Here is a 25,178-nt window from a genome sequence, read left to right as displayed (position 1 = left end):
TGTGTGCAGGGGCGGCTTTTGTTCTCTGCAACCTGCCCACTGCCCCTCAGCCCCGGGCCCCAGGCCCGCGTGACTCCGAGCCAGCGAAGATAGCCCGCGCCGTTTGCTTCTATGGCTCCGCACAAAACCTCGGGGCCGTGGGAGCCAGGCAGTGACAGAGCACGGACGGTGCTTGGCCGTCCCCAAACTCAGGCCGCTGGGGTCTCCGGCAGGAGTTGGCTGCTGTCTGCCACCTGCTGACAGTGTGCGGGTCCCCCCCACAGCACTCCTTTTTCTGCCGCCTGACGGAGGACAAGAAGTCAGAGAAGTTCTTCAAGGTCTTCTACGACCGCATGAAGGTGGCCCAGCAAGAAATCAAGGCGACGGTGACGGTGAACACCAGTGACTTGGGGAATAAAAAGAAGGATGACGAGGCCGAGAGGGATGCCCCGTCCCGAAAGAAAAGTGAGTGTCCCAACGCCTGCCGCCCTCCCGGCAGCTGGTCTGCGCAACCGCAGGGGTGGCCCCTCGCCTCCGTCCGTCCTTCTGTCCTTCCAGACTCCAAACTGCATGCACACCCGGTTTTCAGGAGTGGCACACGAAGCCGCTTGTGATCCGGTCCCTCCTACGTAACTCCCACTGCGTTGGAGGTTCTGCTGGTTTAATTTGTTCCCGTGCAGCCTCAGTCCAACTGCAGGCTGCACCGGCTGGAAACCCATGAGTGAGCCCTTGCCATGGTTTCCCATTCAAACTCAGAGGAGGCTGAGGGAGACCCCGCTTTAGAATGGGGCGCACCGGTCTTTCACTGGCCAGTTCTCCTGTGCCCTCCGCGCTGTGGGGGTGTTTATGACGCTCCTCCTCCATCACCCCCACTGAGGGGAAGCAGCATGTGGTGGGGGGGGGGGCCAGTGCAGAGTCAGTGGCCCAAGCCAGGCCAGTGGCCACTCCGAGGTGAGTTGGTTAAGGCTGTCGCTGGGTCTCAGCCACAGCACACCCAGCCCAGGCATGTGGAGGATGTTAGCAGCTCAGGTGGCCTCCGCACAGCAGGTGCCAGCTCCCACCCACCCACAAATGTCTCCAGATACTGTGCACGGCCCCCAGGTGGGGCGAGGGTGAACGCAGGCCTCGTGGACGACTGCTGGTCTCGCACAGGGTGGGAGGGAGGAAGAGAAGAAGGTGGCCTCCCAGGAACTGGGCACTGCCCACAGCGCTTTATGCATGTCACTGCCTCTGGAACCCCAGTCAACCCTGTAAACAAGATAAAACTGTGGCCCACTTGACAGATGAGGAAAGGGAGGCAGAGACAATGACTGGTAACTTGTCCTGTTAAAGGCACACAGCCAGTGGGCAGTAGAGCAGGCAGGTCTGACCCGGGCCTTCTGGCTGCAGCGGCTGGTCACCTGCCAGGGCTCTCGGAGGGCACAGTAAGACCCTCCAAGGATCCCTTGCAGAGCAAGGGACCCCAGGGGTTATCACAACTAAGCAGCCGTTTCTGCCATCGGTGCTGAGGACCCTTGGGAGCTGTCTCAGGGTGAAGGCCAGCTGTGCTTCCCCACTCCGTGGATGAAGACACTGAGGCCCAGGGCCATAGCTGCGTGGGGCGGGTGGGCCCCACGGCAGGGCTTTCCCCCAGGCCCAGATCAGGCCTGGGTGGGGGGCAGAGCCGCAAGCAGCCCAGCTGGGCTCGGCCCCGCTGTCACCCTGCCCAAGGTCCGAGGGCAGATGGGAGGGTCCCTGGCAGATGCAAGGGCGGTGCCTGCACGTCCCCCTCGGCTCTGGCGAGCGGTCCCCCTGAGGACCTGTGGCACCCATGGCCTCTCGCTTGTGTTTCAGCCAAAGAGCCCTCAGCCCACATCACGGAGGAGGTCCGCGAGCAGCTCCTGGAGGCCTCCGCTGCCACCAAGAAGGCCTTCGCCACCTTCCGCAGGGAGGCCGACCCTGAAGACCACTACCCGTCCGGGGAGGGCGCCCAGGCCGCGGCGGACAAGCCCAAGGACGAGCTGGAGATGAGCGCGGTCGTCACCATCATGCAGCCCATCCTGCGCTTCCTGCAGCTGCTGTGTGAGAACCACAACCGGGACCTGCAGGTGAGGGCCCCCGGCGACTGTCTCCGCCTGGATGGGGAAGGGTCCCTTGCTGTCGGTCACAGCGGGAGCTGCTACCGCTTGGCCGCCCTGGCACACAGGTGAGGCTTGGGCGGCCAGGGGGTGACGTGGCCGACGTAGAAAAGTGGGTGTGTGGAACCTGCTGGCTGTGCGTTTGTCGGGTGGGGCGTGAGTGGCTTCCTAGAGTTCGACACACAGCAGAGCTGGACGAGGTTCGCTGAACCGATCGCTCCGGACACCCTTCGCTAGGTTTGCTGTGGCCGCTCCAGTGGTAGCGGTGGCCCAGGGTCACTGGGAACGTCCTAAGCATGAAGTGCCCACTGTGACGACGTGCGTTTCGTGGAAGAGAGGACTGGGGTTCAGAGGCCACGCTGGGCCCTGCAGAGCCAGGCCGCACCCAGGCAGCCAGTAGGAGACTCACCCCCAGCTGCTGGGCGTCGGGGCTGTTTCCCGGTCTCCCCTGTAGCAAACAGAGCGTGGCGACCGCCCACACGTCCTCCGTGACGGGAGGTCGGTGTGTCTAGGAAGTGCCGTTACCAGGTCAGAGGGCGCCGAGAACATCTTTTTTGGCGCCCGTTTTCTCCAGTGAACACACGTGCCTTCTGTAACTGCGCAAAGGCCTGTTCGCAATTCACTTCTGCTGCTCTTGGAGAAGTGGTTAACGAGGTCTGTGACAAAAGTCTCCCTGTCACGGAGGCGGGCTGTGCTGCCCAAGGCAGTCGCGTGCAGCTTGCTCTGTTTGTTGTGTTGAGGGCCTACCTGCTCTTGTGTCCTGTGCTGGCCCTGCTAGTTCACCTGGGGATGCACACGCGGGCACCTACCCACCCGCACACACGCATACACACTCACGTACTGCTCAGGCCCCTTCATTAATGACGGAGACGGCCACACTAGGTGACCTGGGTCTGGGTCACTGGTGACGCAGGGCATTAGCCAGCCCATCTGTCACAGCGTACTCTGACCATCCCTAGTCCGGGGCTCGTGAAGGCACTTGGCCTTTAGACCACACCCTCATCTTTTTCTGGAAGTGCCTGTGAGCGCCCCGCCCACAAAGAGGGCAGCGGGCAGAGTGGGAAAGAGAAAACCGGGGACTCGGAAAGGCTGTAGGAGCTGGAAGTGGGTATTCCCGGAAGAGGCTTCCTCCTCCGCCCCCGTGTGAATCGCCCTGGGGACCCCGTCGCCATGCTGGTAGGGGCCGGCCCTCCCACCCTGCCTGTTCCTGCCTCTCTGGGCACACCCGCTGCACCCTTGGGCACCGCGTGTCCGGAGCTGTCCGAAGGGCGGGCGGTGACAGCTGTCTCTTCTCTGCCACCCCCACCCCGGTCCGGCCCGGCCACAGAACTTCCTGCGGTGCCAGAACAACAAGACCAACTACAACCTGGTGTGTGAGACGCTGCAGTTCCTGGACTGCATCTGCGGCAGCACGACCGGCGGCCTGGGCCTGCTCGGGCTCTACATCAATGAGAAGAACGTGGCCCTCATCAACCAGACCCTGGAGAGCCTGACCGAGTACTGCCAGGGGCCGTGCCACGAGAACCAGGCGAGCGCAGACCCTGCCCGGGGGCGGGGGTGGCAGGGGTGTCGCTTTGGCGATGCTGTTACCAGGGACCAGCTCAGAAGTCCTGTGGCACCTGCCGGTGGGTCCCAGGACTCGGGGCACCGAGGCCGTTTTCCCAGCCTGGAGGAAGGTGCTTCGCTGCTCTTTATCCCCTGGGACTCAACCTGGTCACAGGCAGTGGCGGCGGTCTTCCTCGGCCCAGTGTGGTTTGGTTCAAGTGTCTAGTGCTGACCTGAATGGGGAGAGATGTTGAAGTCGGGGTTAAACCTAGAAGCCCCGGCTCTATGTCACAGGCTATGGCAGACCCCAAAGTGGCCGCTCAGTGGCAGGAGGTTTGAGCCCACAAAAGAGGAAACCCGCCACCCGTGAGACAGTGGGCAGTTCAGATCTTAATGCCGCGGATGGTCAGGGACAAGGAAGCCCCATTGTCCTGGCCTCGGCCTCCTGAGCAGGGGGTTCTGGGATGGGCCCCTAGTTTCCTGAGGGCGTCACAGCTTTTCTGTGGCCTCTCGTGGGTTCTGTGGCTTTTTGCCTTAGTGCCACAAGGCCAGGGCTTCAGTGGCCGGTCCTAACCCGGCGGCCAGGCGAGTAGGGCATGCTAAGTTCCTTGGGGGACAAGCCTGGGACCCTTACTCTGGGCAGAAGATGACATGCAGGAGGAGAAGCCCACTGCTCTCCACTGACTGTGACATGAGGCTGGGGTTTGGTGCGGTGCACCTTCCTCTCCCGGTTCCCCGAGAAGACAGAGGGTGCTGTCCAAGTGAAGGTGTGGAGGAACCCCAAACTGCAGCAGGTTGCAGGAAAGCCCCCCAGACATCTGAGCGAGCTTCTTGGTAGCCCCTCAGTGGCTTTGCTGCCAGACAGAGGTCTGCCCAGCAGGCCGTGGGGCCTGGGCTCAGCCGCACACGGGGTCGCCCCAGGGCTCACTGGCACTCCCCTGTGTGACTAACTGCCTGGGAGGCCGGCTTCCACAGCATAACGCCTTAAGTAAGAGTGTGCCGCATGCACCCCGAGTGGCATGGGGAGGACAGAACGCACCCCGGGAGGGAAAGCGGGGCTCAGAACCCAGAGTCGGTCACTCACCGCATCTTCCCTTAAGAACAGTGAGCCAGCTGTGTGGTTTGGATGAGACGAGGCCCGCGTATCAGCTCCAGCGCATGGGGACTTTTCTGCTGCTCACTGTTAATTCTGAAACTAGAGGCTTTCATCTGTCTTTTATTTTTGCCACTTTCTCATGGAAAATCTGCAGCTCTCCCCTAGAGACACTGCCGGGAATGGCAGACATCGTATTGAAACGGCAGGTCGGCCCCCTGGCCCCTAATGTCTGAGCCGTGACCGGTGTGCGTGTGTGTGTGTGTGTGTGTGTCCCCAGAACTGCATAGCCACCCATGAGTCCAATGGCATCGACATCATCACAGCCCTGATCCTCAATGACATCAACCCCCTGGGGAAGAAGAGGATGGACCTTGTGCTGGAGCTCAAGGCAAGTGGGGACCGAGAGCCTCGCCGGGGCCCTGGCAGCAGCTGCTCCCGTGCTCGGCCTCAGCGGGCGGCGGGCTCGTGTTGTGGGAACAACTAGTAAAAGCAGTTCTTTCAAACCAAAGGCATGGTCCACACTTCAAGTCCTGCCTGAAGTGCAGAACTTCAGGCTTTGTCTTCCAGATGAGGGCCTATGACACAAGTCAGCGTTTCACTCTCAGCCACGGGGATGAGCCCTCGTCCCTCCCAGCCAAGGGGTAGATTCTGAGCTGAGGGCCGTGATTCCGACAGCCACAGGCCGCTCGAGATGGCCACGATGTCCCCTCTGTGGCCTGGGACACTGGCCCCCCCCCCAGTTGACTGGCAGCACAACCAAGTCCACGTAGAGCCCAAAGTGGCGACGCCCGTGTTTTCAGGGTGTACCGGGTCCTCTGCTGTTGCTGATGTGGTGGAGGTGGCTCCTGGGTGTCGGTTTAAAGTGGGGAAAGTGACCCCAGCGCGGACCACCGGGGGTGCCGACTCCCCTGACAGCCACCTCGTCCCCTGACAGCCACCTCGTCCCCTGACAGACAAGGGCTTAGCTGCCGGCTTGGCGGGCGGGTGGTCTCCTGTGCGTCTGAGAAGCTGGCGTGCCATTCCCGAGGTCGCGCTCTGCAGTGAACCCAAACAAGGGGCACTGCCTGCCGGGGAGGGGACCTGGAGACCCTCTCGGGGCTCAGACACTCGGTCCCGAGGCTCGAGCTCAAGAGCCGCGCTGGGGTCTACAGTGAATTTCGAAATGGGCCAGCCTCATCGAACACCTTTCCTTTGCGACTGTCCCCGTGTTGGTGCGTGTGGAGGCATGCCCTCGGCCCTGCACCACACGCAGCACTCTGTCACTGTCGCAGAACAGCCAGGGTGCCCGGCCGAGCTCACTGCATGAGTGGCGTCACGGAAAGGAAAGGCCACAAGGGGGCTGAACACAGGAGTTGCAGCTGTTCTGTTGCCGTCGGTGTCCAGGGCTGAGAGCCCAGGCGAGCCGTTGATTCCGGCGAACCCATCGAACGGGGTCCCCCCTGTTTCAACCCCTCTGGGGGCACGTGTGGCAGGAGCGGCCTGACCGTCACTGCTCACCAGGCCGCCGCCGCCGGTGGGAGCCTGAGCTAAACCGAGGGTTCCGTGCGGCCCCGGCCAGCAGTGCAGCGACTTCCCCAGCTAACCCGGTGGTCCGTGGGTTCTTACGGAAACTGCAGCCCTTAGGAAAGCCACCCTTTTAAAGAAAATTTTTTAAATTTATTTTTAGAGAGAGGAAGGGAAGGAGAAAGAGTGGGAGAGAAACAGCAGTGTGTGGTTGCCTCTCGTGTGGCCCCCACTGGGGACCTGGCCCGAAACCCAGGCGTGTGCCCCAACTGGGATTCGAATGTGAGACCCTTTGGTTCCCGGGCCAGCACTCAGTCCACTGAGCTACGCCAGCCAGGGCGGAAAGCCACCCTTTAGTGACATGGCGACCTGATTGAACCACTGGGACCTGTGCCGGGGGGTGGGGGGGACAAATGCTGCCCCCTCCCTCCAACAAGAACTTCAAGCCCTGTGCCCAGGCCCTCAAACCAGGGCGGGCTGAGAGTGCAGGGAGGCCCTGTGAGGCTGTACGGGAAGCCACAGTGCGTGTGACACAGCTCTGCTGGGTCCCCTGCGCTGAGCGTGTGGGCCACCTCTCGGATGGTGGAGGTTAGACAGCAGCCGCACTGTTGGAAGGTGGGGAGAGGTTACCTGCACCGCCCGCCTGCTCTGGCCTGCGAGGCTGAGCCACTGTTTACAGCCACACTCACCCTGAAGGCATTGTGGAGGCAGACAGCAGGGTCTCCCTGAGCACTGTCATGCTGTCACCGTGAGGGAGCCAGGGGACCCGCAGCACCCACGTTCAAATTTCCACACTCCGCTAGAACCGCAGCAGCTAACACCGGGGAAGAACGATGCAGAAACCCTGGTGCATCTCTCCGATCCACATCAGATTCTGCAGATGTGTTTGGGGAGTGAGGCTGTCCACCTCACCACCAGTGAGGTGCTGGGGGTTTGCGTGCGGGGTCCCAGCTCTCCCTGGCCGTGTGCATCTGGCCACCTCCCCGTACAGCTCTGTCTGCTCACTTCTGCCTCCGTCTCCCCTCCAGAACAACGCCTCCAAGCTCCTGCTGGCCATCATGGAGAGCCGGCACGACAGCGAGAACGCTGAGCGGATCCTCTACAACATGCGGCCCAAGGAGCTGGTGAGCGGGGTGGCCAGCCCGCTGGGTCCCGTGCTCCGGGTTCCGTGGTGGCGGGGCAGGGGCTGGCTTCCTGGGGCTTCAGGAGCGGTGCCCGAGGGAGGTCCGGGGTAGAAAGAGGCATGGACATCCGATTCAGGCTCCTGGCTGGGCCGCGGTGAAGTGCCGCCTGGGAGCAGTGCCCGCCCTCACCCTGGTCACGATCACACACGGACACTCCCGGCCATGCCCCCCCGCAGACAGCGCAGGGGCAGTCGGGGCCTTGTCCCTGAAAGGAAGAGGATGGTGTCACCTAGTGGGGACGGTGCCCGGCCGGCAGCTCCTCTGAACGTCCACCTTTCTTGTCCTGTCTCCGTCCCCAACTCAGAAATCATAGCTCTTCCCACTGCCAAAGGTCTGGGCAACAGAACAGTATTCTGGGGGTGCCGGTGTTCTGTGTACTCTGCCAAAGAGAACACAAGCGTGCTTTTTTCTGGGGGACGATGGTCACGGGGGGCTGTGACTCCCAGGTCGGGAGGTGGCGCTACCGCCGCCGCTGGGGCCAGCCGCTCTCATACAGCGATGCAAGCTGGGGACGGGACCCGTGCTTAGACTCTCTTCCTACGCAGTGACCTGTGACCGACAGATGTAAACGAGGGCACTGTGCTGCCCGTGCCCCAGGGCACACCCTGGCCCCGGCCAAAGTCTCTCTCAGGAGCCCTACAAATGAAACCGCCGGCGAGCCCCGCTCTTTGATCTCGGGGTCAGGCGCGCGTCCTCAGAGCTGACGTAACAGCTTATGTAACTGGGTGGGGGTGGGGAGAAGGGCAGGACAGGTTGCTCCTGAGTGGGGACACATGGCTTCAGGGTCCCTGTTCCAGCTCCCATGGACCAAGAACAGGCCCCGTTCTGGTGGAGACCCTCAGAGCCCAGGGTCCTGGGAGCCCTCGGGTGCCTGGGCTGCCCCGGTGGGTGAGGGACGCCAGTCCTGGCGCAGCGGTGGAGGGGTGTCAAAGGCAAACGCTCTGGAGTGGACCTGGTTTTGGGACCCCACGTAGCAGGGAGGCTCTGCCGTCCAGTATGTGTGCACACGTGTGTTTGTGTGCACATGCTGTGTGCACGTGTTTGCGTACTCGCATGCACAGGAGTGTTCTGGTCACCACATCCTCTGCACCGTGTTCAGTGGCTAGTAGAGAGAACTGGTGGGAAGGCAAGGGTCCTGTCTCCAAACGCGCTTCCAGGGCCTGGCCTGGTGTCAGCACTGGGCCCACTGCAGGCTTGGCCTTGACCGTGAGAAGTAGTTTAGAGTCACATCTTGTGTCCACGCCACAGGCTCAGTGCCTCTGAGTCATCCGGGAAGACGGCTGAGGGCACCGTGTTCCTGTCCGTTGATGACTGCATCCTGAGTGACTTGTCCCCTTGATAGACACCGGCCGGGCCCTCCGTTGTCCCGCCCTGTGCTGGGCACCAGGCAGGGACTGAGAAGTGAGCAGACCCAGGCCTGCGGCTGGGAGCCGGGCAGAGGGTGGGGGGCAGGTGCAGAAACGCTCTGGGGCGCGCGCTCCGGGTCCGGGTCGGGGGCGTGCGGCCTTCGGACTGCACCTGCCTCTCCGAGTCCATTTCCTTGTTCAGAGTGAGTGCGCGTCCTTCCCACACGGAAGTCTCCTGAAGGAATGTTGGGGTGCTGAGGACAGAGCTTGACACATGCCAGGGGCTCGGGAGATGTCCCTTGTCGATGGTGTTCTTTTCACCTGGAGCGAGCTGTGGGGGGCGGAAATCGGAGTCAAAGAAAAGTTTCCCTGGCTGCTTCTACACGCCAGTGGGCTTCTTGTCTGTCTGTCCTGCAATGGCCCAGGCAGGCGGTGGGAGGGGTGGCCAGAGGAAAGGTAGGGGTAGGAGAGGACGGGCTTCTAGCCTTTGTTTGTGTCCTGTTTTATTGTTTAGAGTCACTTTTGTGGCCATTGTTTACTTCGAAATTATAGGCGTGAACCAGCCAGGGACTGTGCCCTGGTCTAGGAGCGCGCGCATCCACTCCTTGAGTCTGGGAGGCTGATGGGTGGCAGCTGCCTGTGGCCATATCGGCGAGGGGCCCGATGGAAAGCCCACACTGATGGAAAGCAGCTGGGCGTGGCGAGCGCGTCTTCCCAGAGGGGAGGCCCGTGAGTGTGCTGTGGGTGCTGGCTGGTGCGGGTCCACCCTGACACCGGGGTGTGCGTGGACCTCCCCACAGGTGGAGGTGATCAAGAAAGCCTACATGCAGGGGGAGGTGGAGGTGGAAGACAGCGAGAGCGAGGAGGAGGACGGCGGGAACGGCGAGGACGGGGCCGCCTCCCCCAGGAACGTGGGCCACAACATCTACATCCTCGCCCACCAGGTACCGCCCTCCCAGCCCGCCAGACGCGCCCCCCACACCCTTCTCCTTTCCGGCTGTGCCTGGGGCTGGTCAGTGTCCGTGATGGGTCTCCCCGGTGCCCGGGGTAGCCTGGCCTGGGTGCCAAGCTCGGGGTGCTTCCGTGTTCCCACTCTGCTGGGGTCACGTCCCTGGAAACCCCCCACCCCGAAAGCATCCCCCCTGAGCAGCGGTGCACGGGGCGGGGGGTGCATCTGGAGCCTGTGGAGGGAGCCCCGGGCGTGCTGTGAATGTTGACGAGGGAGGCCGACCCGTCTGAAGAGGTCAGCCTCGCTGCCTGGCCTCTAGCATGTGGACGTCTGTGGGAACCAAACTTGTCTCTGTGACTGCTTTTGGGGGGTGTGGCAACCTTTATACTCCGGCACCAAAAGGCCCTGTTGCGTAACACTTGCCCCAAGTGACTAGGCTCTGAAGTCACTTCCTCTTACTGGAGGTCACTGTGCCTCCACCAAAGGTGAAGAGCAGGGGCAGCCTGCAGCTCTGCTGTGGGTGGGCCATGCTCCCGTCCCTTTCAGGTCCAGGAGTTAGATCCAAAATGACAGTGGGTGGACTGAGGTTGCTGGGCCCGGCCACCCCCCCTCAGCTGAACGATGGCAGCCTCCTGCCCTTGCTGCCTTCACTGGCCACCAAGAGGGCATCTGCGCCCTCTGAATGGAGGCCCAGGGCTGCACGATGTCCCGTGCTGCCAGCTAAGTGTCCGGGGCAGCTCGGCCTCGCATGGGCCTGAGCTCTCCGTGCCGCTCTGCACGCTCCCGGAGCAGCCCCTGCCCCCGCACCCCGCAGCCCTCTCCACCCCGGGGGTGCTGGGGACGCGCCCCGACCAGGGCACCGTGTTCCAGCTGGCGCGGCACAACAAGGAGCTGCAGAGCATGCTGAAGCCGGGCGGCCAGACGGACGGGGACGAGGCCCTGGAGTTCTACGCCAAGCACACGGCCCAGATCGAGGTGACGTGGGGCTCGCCGGGCGTGGCCTGCACAGCCAGGCCTGTCTGTCTGTCTGTCTGTCTGCACCCCACTGTGCGCCCGCCCCACACTCGGTGCCGAGGCCGCCCCCACTCTTGCTGCAGGCCTCAAGAACAGGGGGCCCTGACCAGGCCACGGGGACAGGAGGACGCAGTGTACGAAAGTCCAGCAGAGGGACCCATGGTAGAGTGTGGTCAGGAAGGCGGCCTGTGCTGAAGAAATGACACCCCGGCCCAGACCCGAAGGAAACCGAGGCTGAGACAGGCGGGCACTAGGAAGAGGAGCTTTTCAGATGGGAAGGGCCTCGGTGGCCAGGGCAGCCCCCACAGCGGGAAACATGAGGTGGGAAGAGGAGCCGGAGTCCAGGGAGCCGGTGGGTCAGAAAGGAAGGACAGGAGCCAGCTCCCCCAGAGTCCTGCCCCCATCCCCAAGACATGGGGACTCTGCCCCAGCCAGTGCTGCACAGGCGCGACGGTGAGACCTGCCTTAGAGGCACACGCTCCCCAAGCCTCCCCGACCCTCCGTGAGCTGAGTGGGCTCCGGGCTGCAGCGCAGACAGGGAGGCTCGAGAACATGAGCAAAGCGGTGTGTCACGTGGGCCGTCAGAGGTGGGGCCGGAATTTTAACCCAGGCCTGGCCGCCCCCAGGGCGTCGGGTCCGTGTGGTGTCACTGAGAATCAGGGCAGGCTCTGTCCCCAGGCTCCAGGCAGGAAGGGTTGCCGGGCCTGGCCGGTTAAGGGGTGTGGCCAAGGTCACCCTTAGGGGCAGGAGAAGGACCAGAGCACGTTCTCCTGACTCCCATTCGCAGGCCTCCCCGCTGCCGAGAAAGGTGTGGGCAGATGATACGCTAAAACGGAAGGGCCAGGCATGGCGTCGCTAGCTCTGCAGTCCTGCCCTTGGCCAGCCCCCACCTCTTCCACTTCCCGAGGACATGCTCTGCACCCGGAGACCACCGGAACCCCGGGGGCTTTCCTCGTAGACCCGGGGCTAGGCAGCCCTGGCAGTGGGACTCTGTTCTTGCTGAAAGGCCTCTTGTCCCCTTCCCGGAACCTCCTGATCCCAGAGGTGCTTCCGAGTTCAGTCACCACTGTGAGGAGGGGCTGGTCCAGAGGCCACTCTGCTGTGCAGAGCCAGTAGGCTGTCAACAGCCGGAGGCTGCAGGCGCCCCTGTGCCTGTCACCTGGGAGCTGGATGACGGGCAGGCACTGGCCCCCAGCCCCACACTGCACCTCCAGGTCAGTGAGGGTGGCTCAGGGGCCAGTCAGTGTGAGAGTGAAGCTCCCGTAGCCTGGTCTTCAGCTGGGCCCAGGAGCCGCTAGTCTAAAAGCCTACTGAGCCAAAGCCAGAGTCTGGGGAGCCGGTGCCGTGGGAACCCGCCTCGCCTCCGAGCGTCCCCACGACAGCTTGTGTGGCTGCAGCAGGGGGAACAGGACCCAGATCTTCTCATGCGGTGGGGGGGGTCCCCCCGACCTCCCCAGGCTCCAAGGGGCACAAATGGAGACAGGCTGTGCCGCGTCGTGCTGTACCCCAGCCCCCTTTTGAAACCTGCCCTCTGGGACTGTGACTCAGCACAGTGTCTTGGAGTTGGAGCAGGCCTCACCGTGCTTCCTGCTCCCTGGGGACTGAGCCAGTCGGGGGGCCGTGTGAGGTGTCCCCCTGGGGCCCAGCCGAGCCAGTGCAAGGAACAGTGAGGGCTGTCCTGGCATTTACCGGGCTCGCCGGTTCCTGCTTCATACGTTTCAAATGCTGTGACAGGTGAGAGGCAGGACGTCACTGCAGCTGGACAGTCCAGAGGTGGCTTCGTGCAGTTCCCGTGTAAGGCAGACGAGCCAGTTGTGCTGCCTGAGAAAGGCTCCCGGGTGGGCATGCGCCATGGGCCAGCCCGGCACCATCCCACCCGGCAGCCACCAGCCGGGTGAGGCTGTTCGAGTTCAAACATAGGAAAATGGACTCTCAGTCCCACAGTTACTCAAGCCCCATGTGTCAGTCACTGCCCAGGGGCTACATGGGACAGGGGTCTGTGCCTGTGGACAGGACAGACACGCAGACACAGCCCGGTCTGGGGGTTGTACCCTCAGAGAGGCCTCGAGAAGGTCTGTGTCACACTCCGTCTTAGACACGGAGCCTGTGGCCAGGGCCCTGCGTGGAAGGGGCCGGCAGGTGACGCATGCGCACCCCCCACCCCAGATTGTCCGTCTCGACCGAACCATGGAGCAGATCGTCTTCCCCGTGCCCAGCATCTGCGAGTTCCTGACGCAGGAGTCCAAGCTGCGCATCTACTACACCACGGAGCGGGACGAGCAGGGCAGCAAGATCAACGACTTCTTCCTGCGCTCCGAGGACCTCTTCAACGAGATGAACTGGCAGAAGAAGCTCCGAGGTGGGTGGGCGGCGGGGCCGGTGTGACTGCAGACACTGCCCGCCTCTGGGTGCCAGGCAGTCCCAGCTGCGACAGGCCTCCTCCCTGAAACAAGCTCTTCTGAAACAAAGACTAAACCAGGTATCAGCTACCCGTGGTGTCCATCCACCCATCCGTCCGTCAGGCGGTCTTCACCCCCCATTTTTAGGGGAGGGTTGGGGAAGGTTAAGTGACCTGCCCGGGGCCACACAGCCCGTCAGGGTGAAACTGCAGTTCTAGCGAGGCCTGTGCTCATTTGGATACTGGAACTTTCCCTTACTTGTTGCTCTTGTCCTTCCCTGGGCCTTGTGTGACCCCAGCTTTAAGAGGCGACCCCAAGTTTGAGTATCCAGACAGGCACAGGCCTCGGTAGAACTAGTTTCACCCTGATTGGCAGGGGGCCCGCAGAGGCGGCCAGGCGGACACGTCCTCAGCACCATGCTGGCAGGTCCGCCTGGCCCCTCTAGGCCCACCCAGAGGCGGGGACTGACCGGAAGGCTCTCCCCCTTGGTGAGGTGGGTGTCCCGTCCCTGCCGTCTCCGGGGGGGTCTTCAGCCTGGCAGTAGGAGCAAGCCTCCACCCATGGGCTGTGTGGCCCCAGCAGACGACTTAACCTCCCCTAAAAGTGGGGGGTGAAGACCGCCTGACGGATGGGTGGGTGGGTGGGTATTACGTGTAGCTGATACCTCATTTAGTCTTTGTTTCGAAACAGCTTATGTTTCAGGGAGACTTAAACGCAGTTGCAGTTGTCAACGGAAAGACTTTAATTGGCTTCGAAGCTCCCTGCTGGGAAGCAGAAAACTGAAGATGATAATGGAATTAAACATGACCTGCACGTTGAGGGGAGGGAGAGGTGTGGGCTCACGAGTGCGGCCCCGATGAAACGTTCCCTGCGGGTGCTCACTTCTCTGGCAGACCGTCTGCGGAGGGGATCCCCTGGCCTCACGGGAGGCTGCTGCGCGCCTTCCTGAGCAGGTCCCCCAGTTGCGGGCTCTGGTCTCCATGGCCAGGCGCAGACGCGCCCAGGCCCGAGGCCGAGGGGGTTTGGGGTTGTCTCCTGCAAGGTTAGAAGGCGAGAAGAGTAGGCTTTTCAGAAGCCCTCTTCCTGTTATACTCACGTGTGCACACTCACAACACTCACAACACACACGTATGTGCTCACAGTGCCACGTAGACATGCTCTCGCGCAAGACACATGTGCACAGCCTCCCACAACTACAGTGCACACACAGTTAAAGTGCACACACACCCTCCCTGATGGGACCCGAAGACCCCCACCCCCCGGGGAAGTGGAAACCGCAGGCGTATGGAGGCCGAGTCACACACGCCGACCCTGGCTGTCAGCGGCTCTCCCTCCTGTCCTCTGTCTCTGCCCCGCTCCTGCCAGAACAGCCGGGCGCCCTCCTCACCTCCACGTCCTTCGCGGCCTCCCATCTGCTAAGGCCCTTCGGCCGCTCGGGTGACATTCTCGCAGGTTCCAATGGTTACTCCGCCCACCACTGAATGTGCACGTTCCGTTCCACGGCTGCGTCATCAGTCACCCCAACGAAGCTCAGTGCCCGAAACAGTTAACACTTGCACCTACCAGTGCCACGGGGCCGGGAGTCAGGGCCCCTCGGCAGCCAGAACTCCACCCTCCTAGGTGGGCCTGGACCGGGAGGACCGCTGCCCTGCCCACTCACATGGCTGTGGGCACGCGGGCCTCCACGGGGCCACTCGAGTCCCCTCACAGCGTGGCAGCAGTGTCCTCCGAGGAAAAAGCTGGCGAAGGGGGTGTGCAGGGAACCAGCGCCAGGCTGGGGTGCCAGGCAGAGTGCGTGGGGGAGGGGCATGGCGGAGTCGGAAAGGCAGGCGAGGACGAGCTTCCCCGAGCCCCCGGGGGACAGCCGGCAGGGCGCGTGCCGGCTGCTCTCCGAGGGCCTCCTGCCCCGGGTGGGCGCCCCAGGGTTTGGGGGCTGGGTGTCTGCTCGTGGTGCAAGTGGCACTACCACTTCAGACGTGTGAGCTGTGTGCCTATCACAGCGGATCTAAGCAGCCCGCGGTGGCTCCCCCACGTCTGCCGGCAGGAGCTCCCCCGAAGGTGGCGCTGGCCCCCAACCATCTCTGAGCTTTGCGGTCTCCTTTTCCTCTTCAACGTCTTCTCTCAAGCTTCCCACACGTGCCTGCTGTGGGGAAGAGAGCGCGGCTCCCCACGCAGCTACCCCTGCCGTCATTCTCTTCTCTCTGGCACCTTCCGTTTGCAGCCAGGGAGCCACGTGGAAGCGGCAGCTGGGCCAACTCTTAACGCTGCCCGCCCCCCTCCACCAGTGCCCGTGCTTCTCAAAGGCTCACTGAGCTCTCGGGTCTCTCTGGGCATCTCCTCTGGTCCCAGAGCCCCGGGGGGGACTAAGGACTCCGTGTGAACTCTGGACACCCTCAGATGCCACGCCCGAGAGCACGGACCGGAGCAGGCAGGGTTTCCCACGCTCCCTTTTTCTCCTCCTCTTCTCTTCCTCGTCCCCAAAGACACTCTCTGTCCCAGTAAGTTCTCCGAGCAAAAATAAGCCAGTCCCATGGCCTGGGGAGCCTACGAGTCACCTTCACACTCACGGTGGTTCTCACTGTCGTGGTGGCAACAGGAACAAAGGTGCCCTGTCTGGCCAAGCGGGGGTGGTGGCAGGCGGGGCTCAGGCTCCACCTGGCAGGCAGTCCGGGGACCCTCACGCGGCCCTTCCTGTCCCCCCAGCCCAGCCCGTCCTGTACTGGTGTGCCCGCAACATGTCCTTCTGGAGTAGCATCTCCTTCAACCTGGCCGTCCTGATGAACCTGCTAGTGGCCTTCTTCTACCCATTCGGCGGAGTCCGTGGAGGTACCTGTCTTTAGTTCTGGGGGTGGGGGGGACACTGACCGGGGCCGCACAGCCGAGGGCGGGGCGGAGCCGGGCGTGCGTGCGCTCTGCTGCTCAGACCAGACCACAGGTCTGTCCCACACCGCACATCTGGGCTTGATCCCAGAGCAGAGAGTCTGTAAGAACTCTCTGGAATTTTCTCGTGTGGGGGACTGGAATGACGGGACATGGCGCCTCTGAGGACACTCAGTCTTAGCTACGTGCCGTTGCTCACACGGCTGGCACGTGGGTTCCGAGGGCGGTGGCGCCTCAGGACAGTCCACAGTTTCTTCCCTGACGCCCACGGTCGCCTCTGGGGGGGGGGCACCCACTGTTCAGCTCAGAGTTTCATCAGAGCTTCTTGGCAGAGCAGCTCACACACCTGTGTGACAGCCACCGGGAGCCACCTGGTGTGGAACGTGCGAGAAAGGGCCCCAGCGAGACTCCCCAGTTCTCGGCAGGAAGGTGCCCAGCCGAGCAGCAGGGCCTGGTGGTGTGGGCGCGCCCGTGCACTGAAGCGCACGTCCACGTAGCCGCAGAACCTTTAAGGGCCGATTTGGGGGCAGGTGATGCTCGTGCCTCTGCTGACCCAGGTGCGGAGCTGACTTTGTCCTTGGCCTTTGGTTACACGGAGAGCTCCGTTTGAGTGATTGTTTTTTCCCCCAAAAGCACCATGTAAACTCAGGTCCAGGGGAACGTTCCCTTTTAAATGCCGTGTCAGGAATCCTCAGTGCCGTGGCCACAGCGCTTGGCGGGCCCTCGGGGCTGCCAGGCTTTCTCTGAGGGGACGTCTGACTGCCCAGTTCAGTGTGCAGTCAGCAGGGGCAAGAGGGACCCTGGTGGGAGGGGACAGAACACAGGCCTCTGTCCACCCCAGGGCATCGTCACGGTCCTCCCGTAGCCGCCTTCAGCCATGACTTGGATGCGTTGGCATTTACCCCATCTTTTTCAAATATGCACCATCTGGCACAAATAACGCCCCTTTTTGTTGCATAAAAGCCTTTTATTCTAAAACCATAAGCATGTCACTCTGTAACAACAATACCACACTCAAGCACCCTATGACATTTTAGGTGAACGGTTCAAACTGCTATCCATCACGTGCGGGACATTCACCTGCCCCACCAGCCACACCCCGTGGCCTTACTTCTGCCGGGCCCTCTGCTGAGAGCTGGCTTTTCCTGTCCATCCTGGCCCGTTCTTCCCTGCTCCCTGGGGCAGCGCTGGGGCTTGTGTCTGGGGACAGGTTTTTAGCTCCCCTCCCCTGTGGTGACAGGCCTGATCCTTGGACACCTGCACTGAGAGAGTCTGGATACAGTGCCCAGACCTGGCCCTGCTGCTCCTCTACCTTCATGAGACCCACTCAGTGAGGGGACGGTGAAAGGTCCCTCCTGCCCCGCAGCAGTGGCCTGCCTGTGACGCGAACTCTGGCTGCTCTGTAGGAGGCCAGGCTTCTGGTCTGGGCAGTGGGGGCTTTAGAAGTCCGTGCGGGCGGCTGCCTGGGAAGCACGGTCAGACCTCCCGGGAGGGAAGGGGCTGAGGTGACCGAAGGACTGAGTGTGTGGCGCAGTGACCGAGGTCGTCTCCAACTCAGCAGCTCCCTCTCAGGGGTCAGCTGGTTCTGCCTGTGAGGTGTCGTGGGGGCTCTTCTGTACGCACCGCGGACCGCCATCGGGAGCAGGGTCCTGTCGCCCCTGCCCCTGTGCAGGGCCTGGTTGCCAACTTGGAAGTGCCTCTTTCAGGGCAGTGTTCAGTTTTGTGGAACCCTGAAACCGGGGTTTCCAAAGTGCCCCCTCTGAACATGTGCCACGACCTCGTTCTGTGTGCCGATCACGCCCTGGGACTTGCCGGGCCTGTGGCTGCCAGCCCACACCAGTGGCCTTGAAAGCCCCTTTCAGAGGTGTCAGTGTCTGGTCCCCTTCATTTCCTGGCTGATGGGTCAGGCCCCCCCAGAGCGCGACCCAGTTCACTCCCGTGCATCTCCAGCTGTCTCAGTGGTGTTTTTCTGCAGGAGGGTTTTGCTGCACTGGCTTTGAACGCCACTCCTGCAGGGGGAGGCAGGCAGCAGGTTTATTTACAGGCCCCTCCAGGCTTTGGGTGTGTGCATTGCACTGGTCACATTGATTGTATTGGGCTCCTAAGAGGCCATTTAAGATGGTGTTTAAGCCCTGGATGGTGTGGCTCAGTGGATTGAGTGTCAGTCTGGGAACCAAAAGGTCGCTGGTTCAATTCCCAGTCAGGGCACATGCTGGGTTGCAGGCCAGGTCCCCAGTAGGGGGCGTATGAGAGGCAACTACACATTCCTGTTTCTCTCCCTCTTTTCCTCCCTTGCTCCCTCTCTCAAAATAAATAAATAAATACCTTAAAAAAAAAAAGACGGTGATTAAGGCGGGGTGCGGAGAAAGTATTTACGAAACAAGTGTCTGAGGAGAGGCGCACACCCAGGCCACAGAGGGGACTCTTACAACTCAGTGATGAGCAGGCGGCCCAGGTAAAGTGATGAGCAGAGGGTTTGGCCATCAAATCACGGGCCAGCATGCTTGTGATAAGATCGTCAACGTCACTCGTTATTGGTGAGGTGCCAACCTGCTCGCAGGGTGACCGACCGTTGGAGAGACTGACCACACCAAGTCCCAGTGAGGATGGGCAGCGGGCGGAGCCCGTCGTTGCCGATGAGGGCGGGAGCGGCAGTCACCGCGGGGGACAGGATGGTTCCGTGTCCCGTAAAACTGGACACGCGCTTAGGATTCAAAATGAAGCTTCCACGTGGTTGCCAGGAGAGAGGAAAATGCGTGCCCAGGCCGAGGTCGGCACTCATGTGTTCCCAGCTGCCTTTCTTGTTACGACCCAAAGTGGAAGCAGGCCAAATGTCTCTCCATCCCTTGCCGAGGGGATAAATACGGATTAAACGTCCTGTTGAATAGTTCTCAGCAACAGAAAGAACAAAATGTTCACACACACAATAACCTGAAGAAATCTTAAAGAATCACTTAGAGACGGGATTCAGAGAGACTGCCCACTGATTACTTTTTCCATTTTTGTGGGATTCTGGACGCCGCACCGCCACTGGGACAGGAAGCGGTCAGCGGCTGCCTGCTCGGGGGTGGGATGGGGCGTGTCGCCGGCTGAGGGGGCACCAGGGGCCTTTTCAGTGACAGAAGCGTTCTGTGTCCTGCTTGTGTGGGGGTCTGTGACCATAGAAACTGCCCAGATTCATCGACTTGCACCCAGATGGGCGGGTTTTGCTTTTGACTGTTCTTCTGTGGCGGTTCAGGGCCGCAGACTTCCACGGCTGTGTCGCCGCGGGCGGGGTCTGCCACCCAGGACTCGCTCTCTCCAGAGCAACGGTTTTCGTCCTCTTCCATCTTGCGGCACATAAGCTAACGACGGCGATGCTGTGGCAGGCAAAAGCTGTACGACGCTGCCAATACAAAAACACAGTAGAATTTGATTCGTGCACGTCAGACCAGGGGCCGTTGTGTTGGCCGGTGCTCGTTTTTGTGCTTGCCCGTCAAAGGGGAAAAGAGGTCATTGATCCCGACTCAACAGTCGGGTGTTGCATGGTTTACAAATTCTGGTGGCCTACCAGTTGAAACTCTCTGTCCTTGAGTAAAATGACAATAATCGGACTGACCGCACGGGGTGGCCCAGGGGGTCAGACGGGGCTCATCAACACGCTGACATGCCACTGCGCCACTGCCGCGAGCACAGGAGGGGCACCAGGGCCTCGGTGCCCGCTTCCTGGTGTCTGCAGGGCTGCCCCTCTTCGTGCCCATTTCTGGTCAGGGCCCCACCACCACCACCCCCGGCGGCAGAGGTGGCTGGACTTGGGGTGCCGGTCGGTGCAGGGAGACAGTGGGAGTTGTGGGCGTGCCTCCCCAGACCAGCAGCCAGCAAGCTCAGCGGGGGCTGTCACCTGCGGTTGGGCATTGGGGGGAGAGACACTCCTTTATGTAAGTGGCCTTAATCACCGCGAGCTGCTTGTTTACATCCAAAGGAGACTCGAGAAGTGACGGCATCTGAAATAGGGGTGGTTTTTAATGAGCGTTTTACAGAACTGTATTTTTAGCTGCATCAGCTCATGTTATATAACCGAGCCGTCCCGCGGGGCACCCTAAATAGAACTTGCCACAGCGAGAGATGACAAAACCAGGGATGGCTCTCACTGTGAGGGCACCCTGACTGCAGGACGGTGCGGGCCACGCGGAAGTTGCCTCCCAACCCCCCACCCCCACAGGAACCTGGTCCAGGCAGGAGCCTGCGCGTCTCCTTTCACCTCCTAACAGATGTCAGAAGTTCAGGGCTCCATGTGCCTTCTCTGAGAGTGACATGGGGCACACGTCTGAGTGTCTCGTGTGATGGGTGCCGGGTGAGCAGTAGGAAACAGTGCCGTGCAGGGGTGAGCAGGGGACAGGGGGGACTAAAGGAAGGGACCCCGGGCACATAAGAGAGCAGGAAGGCTTCCCGGAAGAGGGGGCAGGTGAGCTCACAACAAAGGTGACCAGGAAAGGGGGAACAGGTGTGCAGGTTTACAGACGAGCACATGGAGGTAGCCAGTTATGTCTGGGGCAGAGAATTGGGGACCAGTAAGTGCAGAGAGGTGATTGAGGAAAATGCAGTTGAGCCTCTGGGGTCTAGTCTGTCCCCTCATCCCCACCCCGGGCTCACCGGGAGCTCCACCCCACAACACCGCCTTGTCTTCACAGGGACCCTGGAGCCACACTGGTCAGGGCTGCTGTGGACGGCCTTGCTCGTCTCCCTGGCCATCGTCATCGCGCTGCCCAAGCCCCACGGCATCCGGGCCTTCATCGCGTCCACGATCCTTCGGCTGATCTTCTCCGTCGGGCTGCAGCCCACGCTGTTCCTCCTGGGAGCCTTCAACGTAAGCCACCTCCGGAGCCGCACTTCTGTCACGGGCGGGGTGGGGAGGGGGCACCTTCCCCTGTGGCCCCCAGAACCTTGGCCTGTGCTTACGTGCAGCAGAGTCCTGTTTGGGTCACCCGTTAGAAGAGCAGAGCAGTCGGAACCGCGGGCCGGCCTGGCAGGGCACCGTTTGGGGGCGTGGCCAGCCTCATCCTCACCGGACAGCCCTCAGAAGTGCAGTGGGCGGCTGGGGTGTAGATTGGTTTTTGCCAATCCGGTCACAGGTTTGCTGGGACCAGAGAGTCTAGCCAGCAGGCATAGTGACCAAGGAGGAGCACAGCGCCCTGTTCTGTGAGGCCACACGGAACAGGAGGGCCGAGAGGAAGGTCCACACACAGAGGGAGTGGGGAGCGAGCATGGGAAGGACTCGGTGAGTTCAGTCAGGGGATGCCAGGAATCATTTCAGTGCAGTTCAAGGTCAGGAGCCAAGTGCACGATGGGAGAATCCTCAGGGAGCAGAGCGCCGATGCGAGACAGGAGCTGTACTGCAGAGGCTTCGGGCCAAAGGCAGGCCACGCAGCCTGTGAGGCCCTGCCTTCTAGAGGTTTCTGCCCTGAGTGTGCCTGGACGCTGGGACCACTTACAGAACCGGGAGGAATGATGCGATGTGAGGTCGGTTCGTTGCAGCAGCGAATGTCCCCAGAGGGTGTTCAGGCGGCAAAGACAGTCAGGACCCTGGGGGAGAAAAGCCCCCTTCAGCTGACGAGCTCGGGTGGGAGGTTGCGTCCTAAGGAGCGGAAGGGCGTGGGGACGTGCGGGACCTGGTCTGCACAGCGACCCGGCACGTGGCCTTCCTCCCCGTCAGGTTTCCCTGGAGTGTCCCCAGTGACCCCTCTTAGGAGGGAGGGGTCCGTGCCCATACGGGAGGTGCAGGAAGGCTTTTCCGGCAGAGTTCCTCAGACCGCCGCGTGCCGGCGTGGGTCATGTGTCTTGCAGAAAGGCCAGGGGTGGCCGTGTTTCCTGAACTGATCTGCCCACGCTGCTCCTGAGGTGTCCCTTGGAGCCAGTGCTGCAGGCCCTACAGGCTGGGACAGCATCCTCCCGGCAGCGGGAAGTGACTCGGGGGGCTTCGAGCAAAGAAGCAGCGAGTGTGAAGGAGCACTCCTGAGAAAATTCCTCGGGGGTGGCGTGTTGCGTGGATTCAGTGGCGGGGGCTGGAGGCGGGGGACTGTGGGGCTCTGGTAGCCCTTTAGACAAGGTGTGACAAGGTGACGAGCCTGCAGAAGGTGCAAGTGTCAGAGTGCAAAGGTGATGGTGATGCGTGTCTGGTGTGCGGGCCAGGCCTCACTGCCGGGGCCGTGTGGGGCCTGGCTGGGTCCCCTCCTCTGGGGCAAGGAGGTGCCACTGCCTTGACCACAGGACGAAAGAGGCACCTGCGAGTTCCGATCTCCATCACAGGTCACTGGGGGAGAAATTCACTAGCAGGAACAAAGTCACAGAAAGACTTCGTTTTCAGGGTGGAAACACGCTTAGGTTGGTTTGGGGGACCAGAGGTGACAGGACAAGCTGTTGTGTTGGCTGTGGCTTTTGGAAGTACGTGAGCAGAGCGACAAGGATGCGTCAGTGCTGGAGGAGGAGATGTCGGTGTCGCCAGCAGTGAGACAGAGCTACCGTCCGGAGACGCAGGGCCGAGAGCCAGAGCTGGGACCCGCCAGGCAGGGCCCCTGGGAAAGGGGGGACAGACGGAGTCGGGAACAGGCCAGGGCTGCTAGTGGGGACAGGGCAGCCACCAGGGCACAGGTGCCCGAGGCGAGGGGCCCAGGGGAGCAGCTGCTCTGTTCTGGAGGCAGCAGGCGCCAGCCCGTCTGCGGTCCCGTGCGCTCAGCCGGAGCATGGCCTTTTCGCACTTTTCCCTGAAACTGCATCAGCGCAGTTCATCTGGAGCCAGCAGCACCCCCACGTGTGGGAGACCCTACCCGAGTGAGTGTCAGAGGTGACACCGCTGGCGGACTAGACACGCCCCTGTTGGTACAAGCCGGGCGTGCCCTGCGAGCTTGGCTTCCGAGCTGCGAGGAAGCCTGCTTACCCGGCCCTCGGTCAGCCAGCAGCTGCCATCTGCAGCTCTGGGGCCCAGCGGCCAGGGCGTCCCAGGGAATCGCGCCGAGGGCCGACCGAGACCTTCCTCTCCGGCCTTCTCCCGGGTCCAGGGTACTGACAGCTCGTTGCTGGAGACGGACTTGGAGGGTTTCTGCCCAAGGTGGAACTTGTCACACAGTAGGCCAGCCTTCCACAGCTGGTGTCAGAACCTGACCCACCCAGTTTAAGCAAAGGAGAAAAGATTGGTTCCAGTGACCGAGAGTCGAGAGCCCAGCTTTGGGTGTCGCTGCAGACAGAGGCCCAGGCGGCAGCAGGGCCAGTATTCTGGGTCGGTATCGGTGGTTCTGGGAGGCTCCGTGCTGGGCCAGACAGGCCAGGGGCTTCAGGCTCGAGTTCTCTCAGGGTCAAGGTCAGAGGAAGGAACAGAGTTGTGTCTTGCTGCAGTCTCAGGAAAGACCTCAGTGGGTTTCATCTGGTCCCGTCCCTGGACCAGTCCTCCCTGCCAGCAGGTGCAATGCTCTGATTGGCCGGGATGGAGCCCCCTGCCCCCTGAACCTCAAGGACTGACAGAGGGAAAGGAGGAGTCGTTTTGGGAAAGGAGGTGGGAGAGAACTCACACTAAAGTCCCTCCCTTTTTTTCCCCCAAGGAAGTTCTCCTTTTCCTGTGAATTTAGGGGCCATGGGAGGGCGGCAGGACTGCCTGCTGCTCGTCAGGTTTCAGCCCCGTGGGGCCCCCAGTGCAGCAGAGACTCGGCACACCCACTCGGCCACACCGATCATGGGGGAAGGGCATGGGGCAGGGGGCGGGGGGGAAAGGTGGCTTCTGTGTCGACTGACTCACCCAGGAAGGTTAGAGATGATTTGCGTCTTGTTCTGAACGTCGTAATTTCAGCGTGTGCTGATTTTGTGTTTGTTGTGTACAAGTGGCACCTGGAGCCGTCTGACTGCCACATGCCTCATCACCTACCTGGAAAGCAAAGTAATGAAATGACTTAGGTCCACCTCGAGGTTCATGGCAGGTTCGAGGGGCCCTCGTCACAGAAGAGAGGGTGCCGCCACTGGCCTGTGTCTGTGGGAGACACCCTGCGTGCGCCCAGAGGGGCCGGACTGTGGCACAGGTGTCCTGACGCGGCCGTCCCTCTTGTTCCCAGGTCTGCAACAAAATCATCTTCCTCATGAGCTTCGTGGGCAACTGCGGCACCTTCACCAGGGGCTGCCGGGCCATGGTCCTGGACGTGGAGTTCCTCTACCACTTGCTGTACCTGCTGATCTGCGCCCTGGGGCTGCTCGTGCACGAGTTCTTCTACAGCCTGCTGGTGAGCGGGGTGGGCGTGGGCGGTGGGGCGGGCATGTCCTTCCCGCCACGCACTGCCCAGGGTGCAGGCCAGCTGCCGGGAGCCCGGCAACTGCGGCCACGCAGCACGAAAGCAGGCGTCGCCCACGGTCCGGGCCAGGATGTGTGTGTGCCTTCCGTTCTCCTCACTTCCTGCACTTGGCCAGTGCTGGCCAAGGGGGCCGTTTTTCAGAGGATCGCTTGTTACAGCTCCCAGTGAAAGCAGGCAGAGACAGGAGCAGGAACGGGGCCACAGCCCCGGGGCACAGACAAAGAGCTGACAGGAGACCTTCCGGTAGAGGTGGCGCCGTTCCGCCCGAGCTGCGGGGTCTCCTGTGTTGGTGGTCTGTCACATGAGCCATCCCTCCAGCTTCCTCCCGAGCAGGTCTCTGGGTCCCGCCCCCAGTGCGTTGACCTCTCCTGTCATTCAAGGGGACCTGTCTCCTTGCACGCCCATCAAATGACAGAGGGCGTGGCCCTGACCTGTCTGTGAGCCGGGCTGTCTGTGAGGTGTGGGAAGCAGGATAGTGTCTGTGGGGACAAACATGTCAACTCTGGATGGGGCACTTAAACAAGCAAGAGGCAGGGATACTTTTCTGGAAGGTGCTCCCCACATGGTCGTGGGACTGTCACCTCGTTGTTCTGTGCCTCAGTCTCCCCAGCTACGAAATGAGGAGCGCAGCGCGTCTCCCCGGCAGGGCTGTGGTGGGGGTGGCAGGGATGGCCAGCTTCCTTTCCTTTTCTGTCCATGGCGTCTGTCCTTCCTGGGCCATTTGCAGTGCCGGCTGTGCTCAGCGCCAGGTGCTGTGCCAACACCACCGGGAGACCAGCCAGCACTGTCTCTGCCCTCAGGGCCTTGCCATCCTGTCGCTGAGGGACCGCCGGTGCTCACTGTTCACCAGGAGCTCC

At 61.9% G+C, this 25,178-nt stretch overlaps 1 protein-coding gene across 4 annotated transcripts in view; it reads left to right on the top strand.

Annotated features, from left to right (window-relative positions):
• Positions 1-25,178, top strand: part of ITPR1 (inositol 1,4,5-trisphosphate receptor type 1) — a 219,212-nt gene that overhangs the window by 170,872 nt on the left and 23,162 nt on the right. For 3 of the 4 annotated variants that reach the window (XM_053668939.1, XM_053668938.1, XM_053668941.1), the window contains 11 exons: positions 264-444; positions 1,813-2,066; positions 3,424-3,624; positions 5,015-5,125; positions 7,269-7,364; positions 9,571-9,714; positions 10,590-10,694; positions 12,900-13,092; positions 15,836-15,958; positions 20,683-20,858; positions 24,088-24,252. In XM_053668939.1, coding sequence (XP_053524914.1) covers positions 264-444; positions 1,813-2,066; positions 3,424-3,624; positions 5,015-5,125; positions 7,269-7,364; positions 9,571-9,714; positions 10,590-10,694; positions 12,900-13,092; positions 15,836-15,958; positions 20,683-20,858; positions 24,088-24,252 — 1,749 coding nt within the window. The remainder of the gene's footprint in view (positions 1-263; positions 445-1,812; positions 2,067-3,423; positions 3,625-5,014; positions 5,126-7,268; positions 7,365-9,570; positions 9,715-10,589; positions 10,695-12,899; positions 13,093-15,835; positions 15,959-20,682; positions 20,859-24,087; positions 24,253-25,178) is intronic. The other variant, XM_053668940.1, reaches the window with a different exon arrangement.

This window comes from Artibeus jamaicensis, unplaced genomic scaffold (assembly GCF_021234435.1).
Source record: "Artibeus jamaicensis isolate MK-2021 breed Jamaican fruit bat unplaced genomic scaffold, CSHL_Jam_final contig_519, whole genome shotgun sequence".
NCBI lineage: Eukaryota > Metazoa > Chordata > Mammalia > Chiroptera > Phyllostomidae > Artibeus > Artibeus jamaicensis.
Note: the sequence above shows the minus strand (reverse complement) of the source record. Positions and strands in the feature narration are given on the sequence as shown.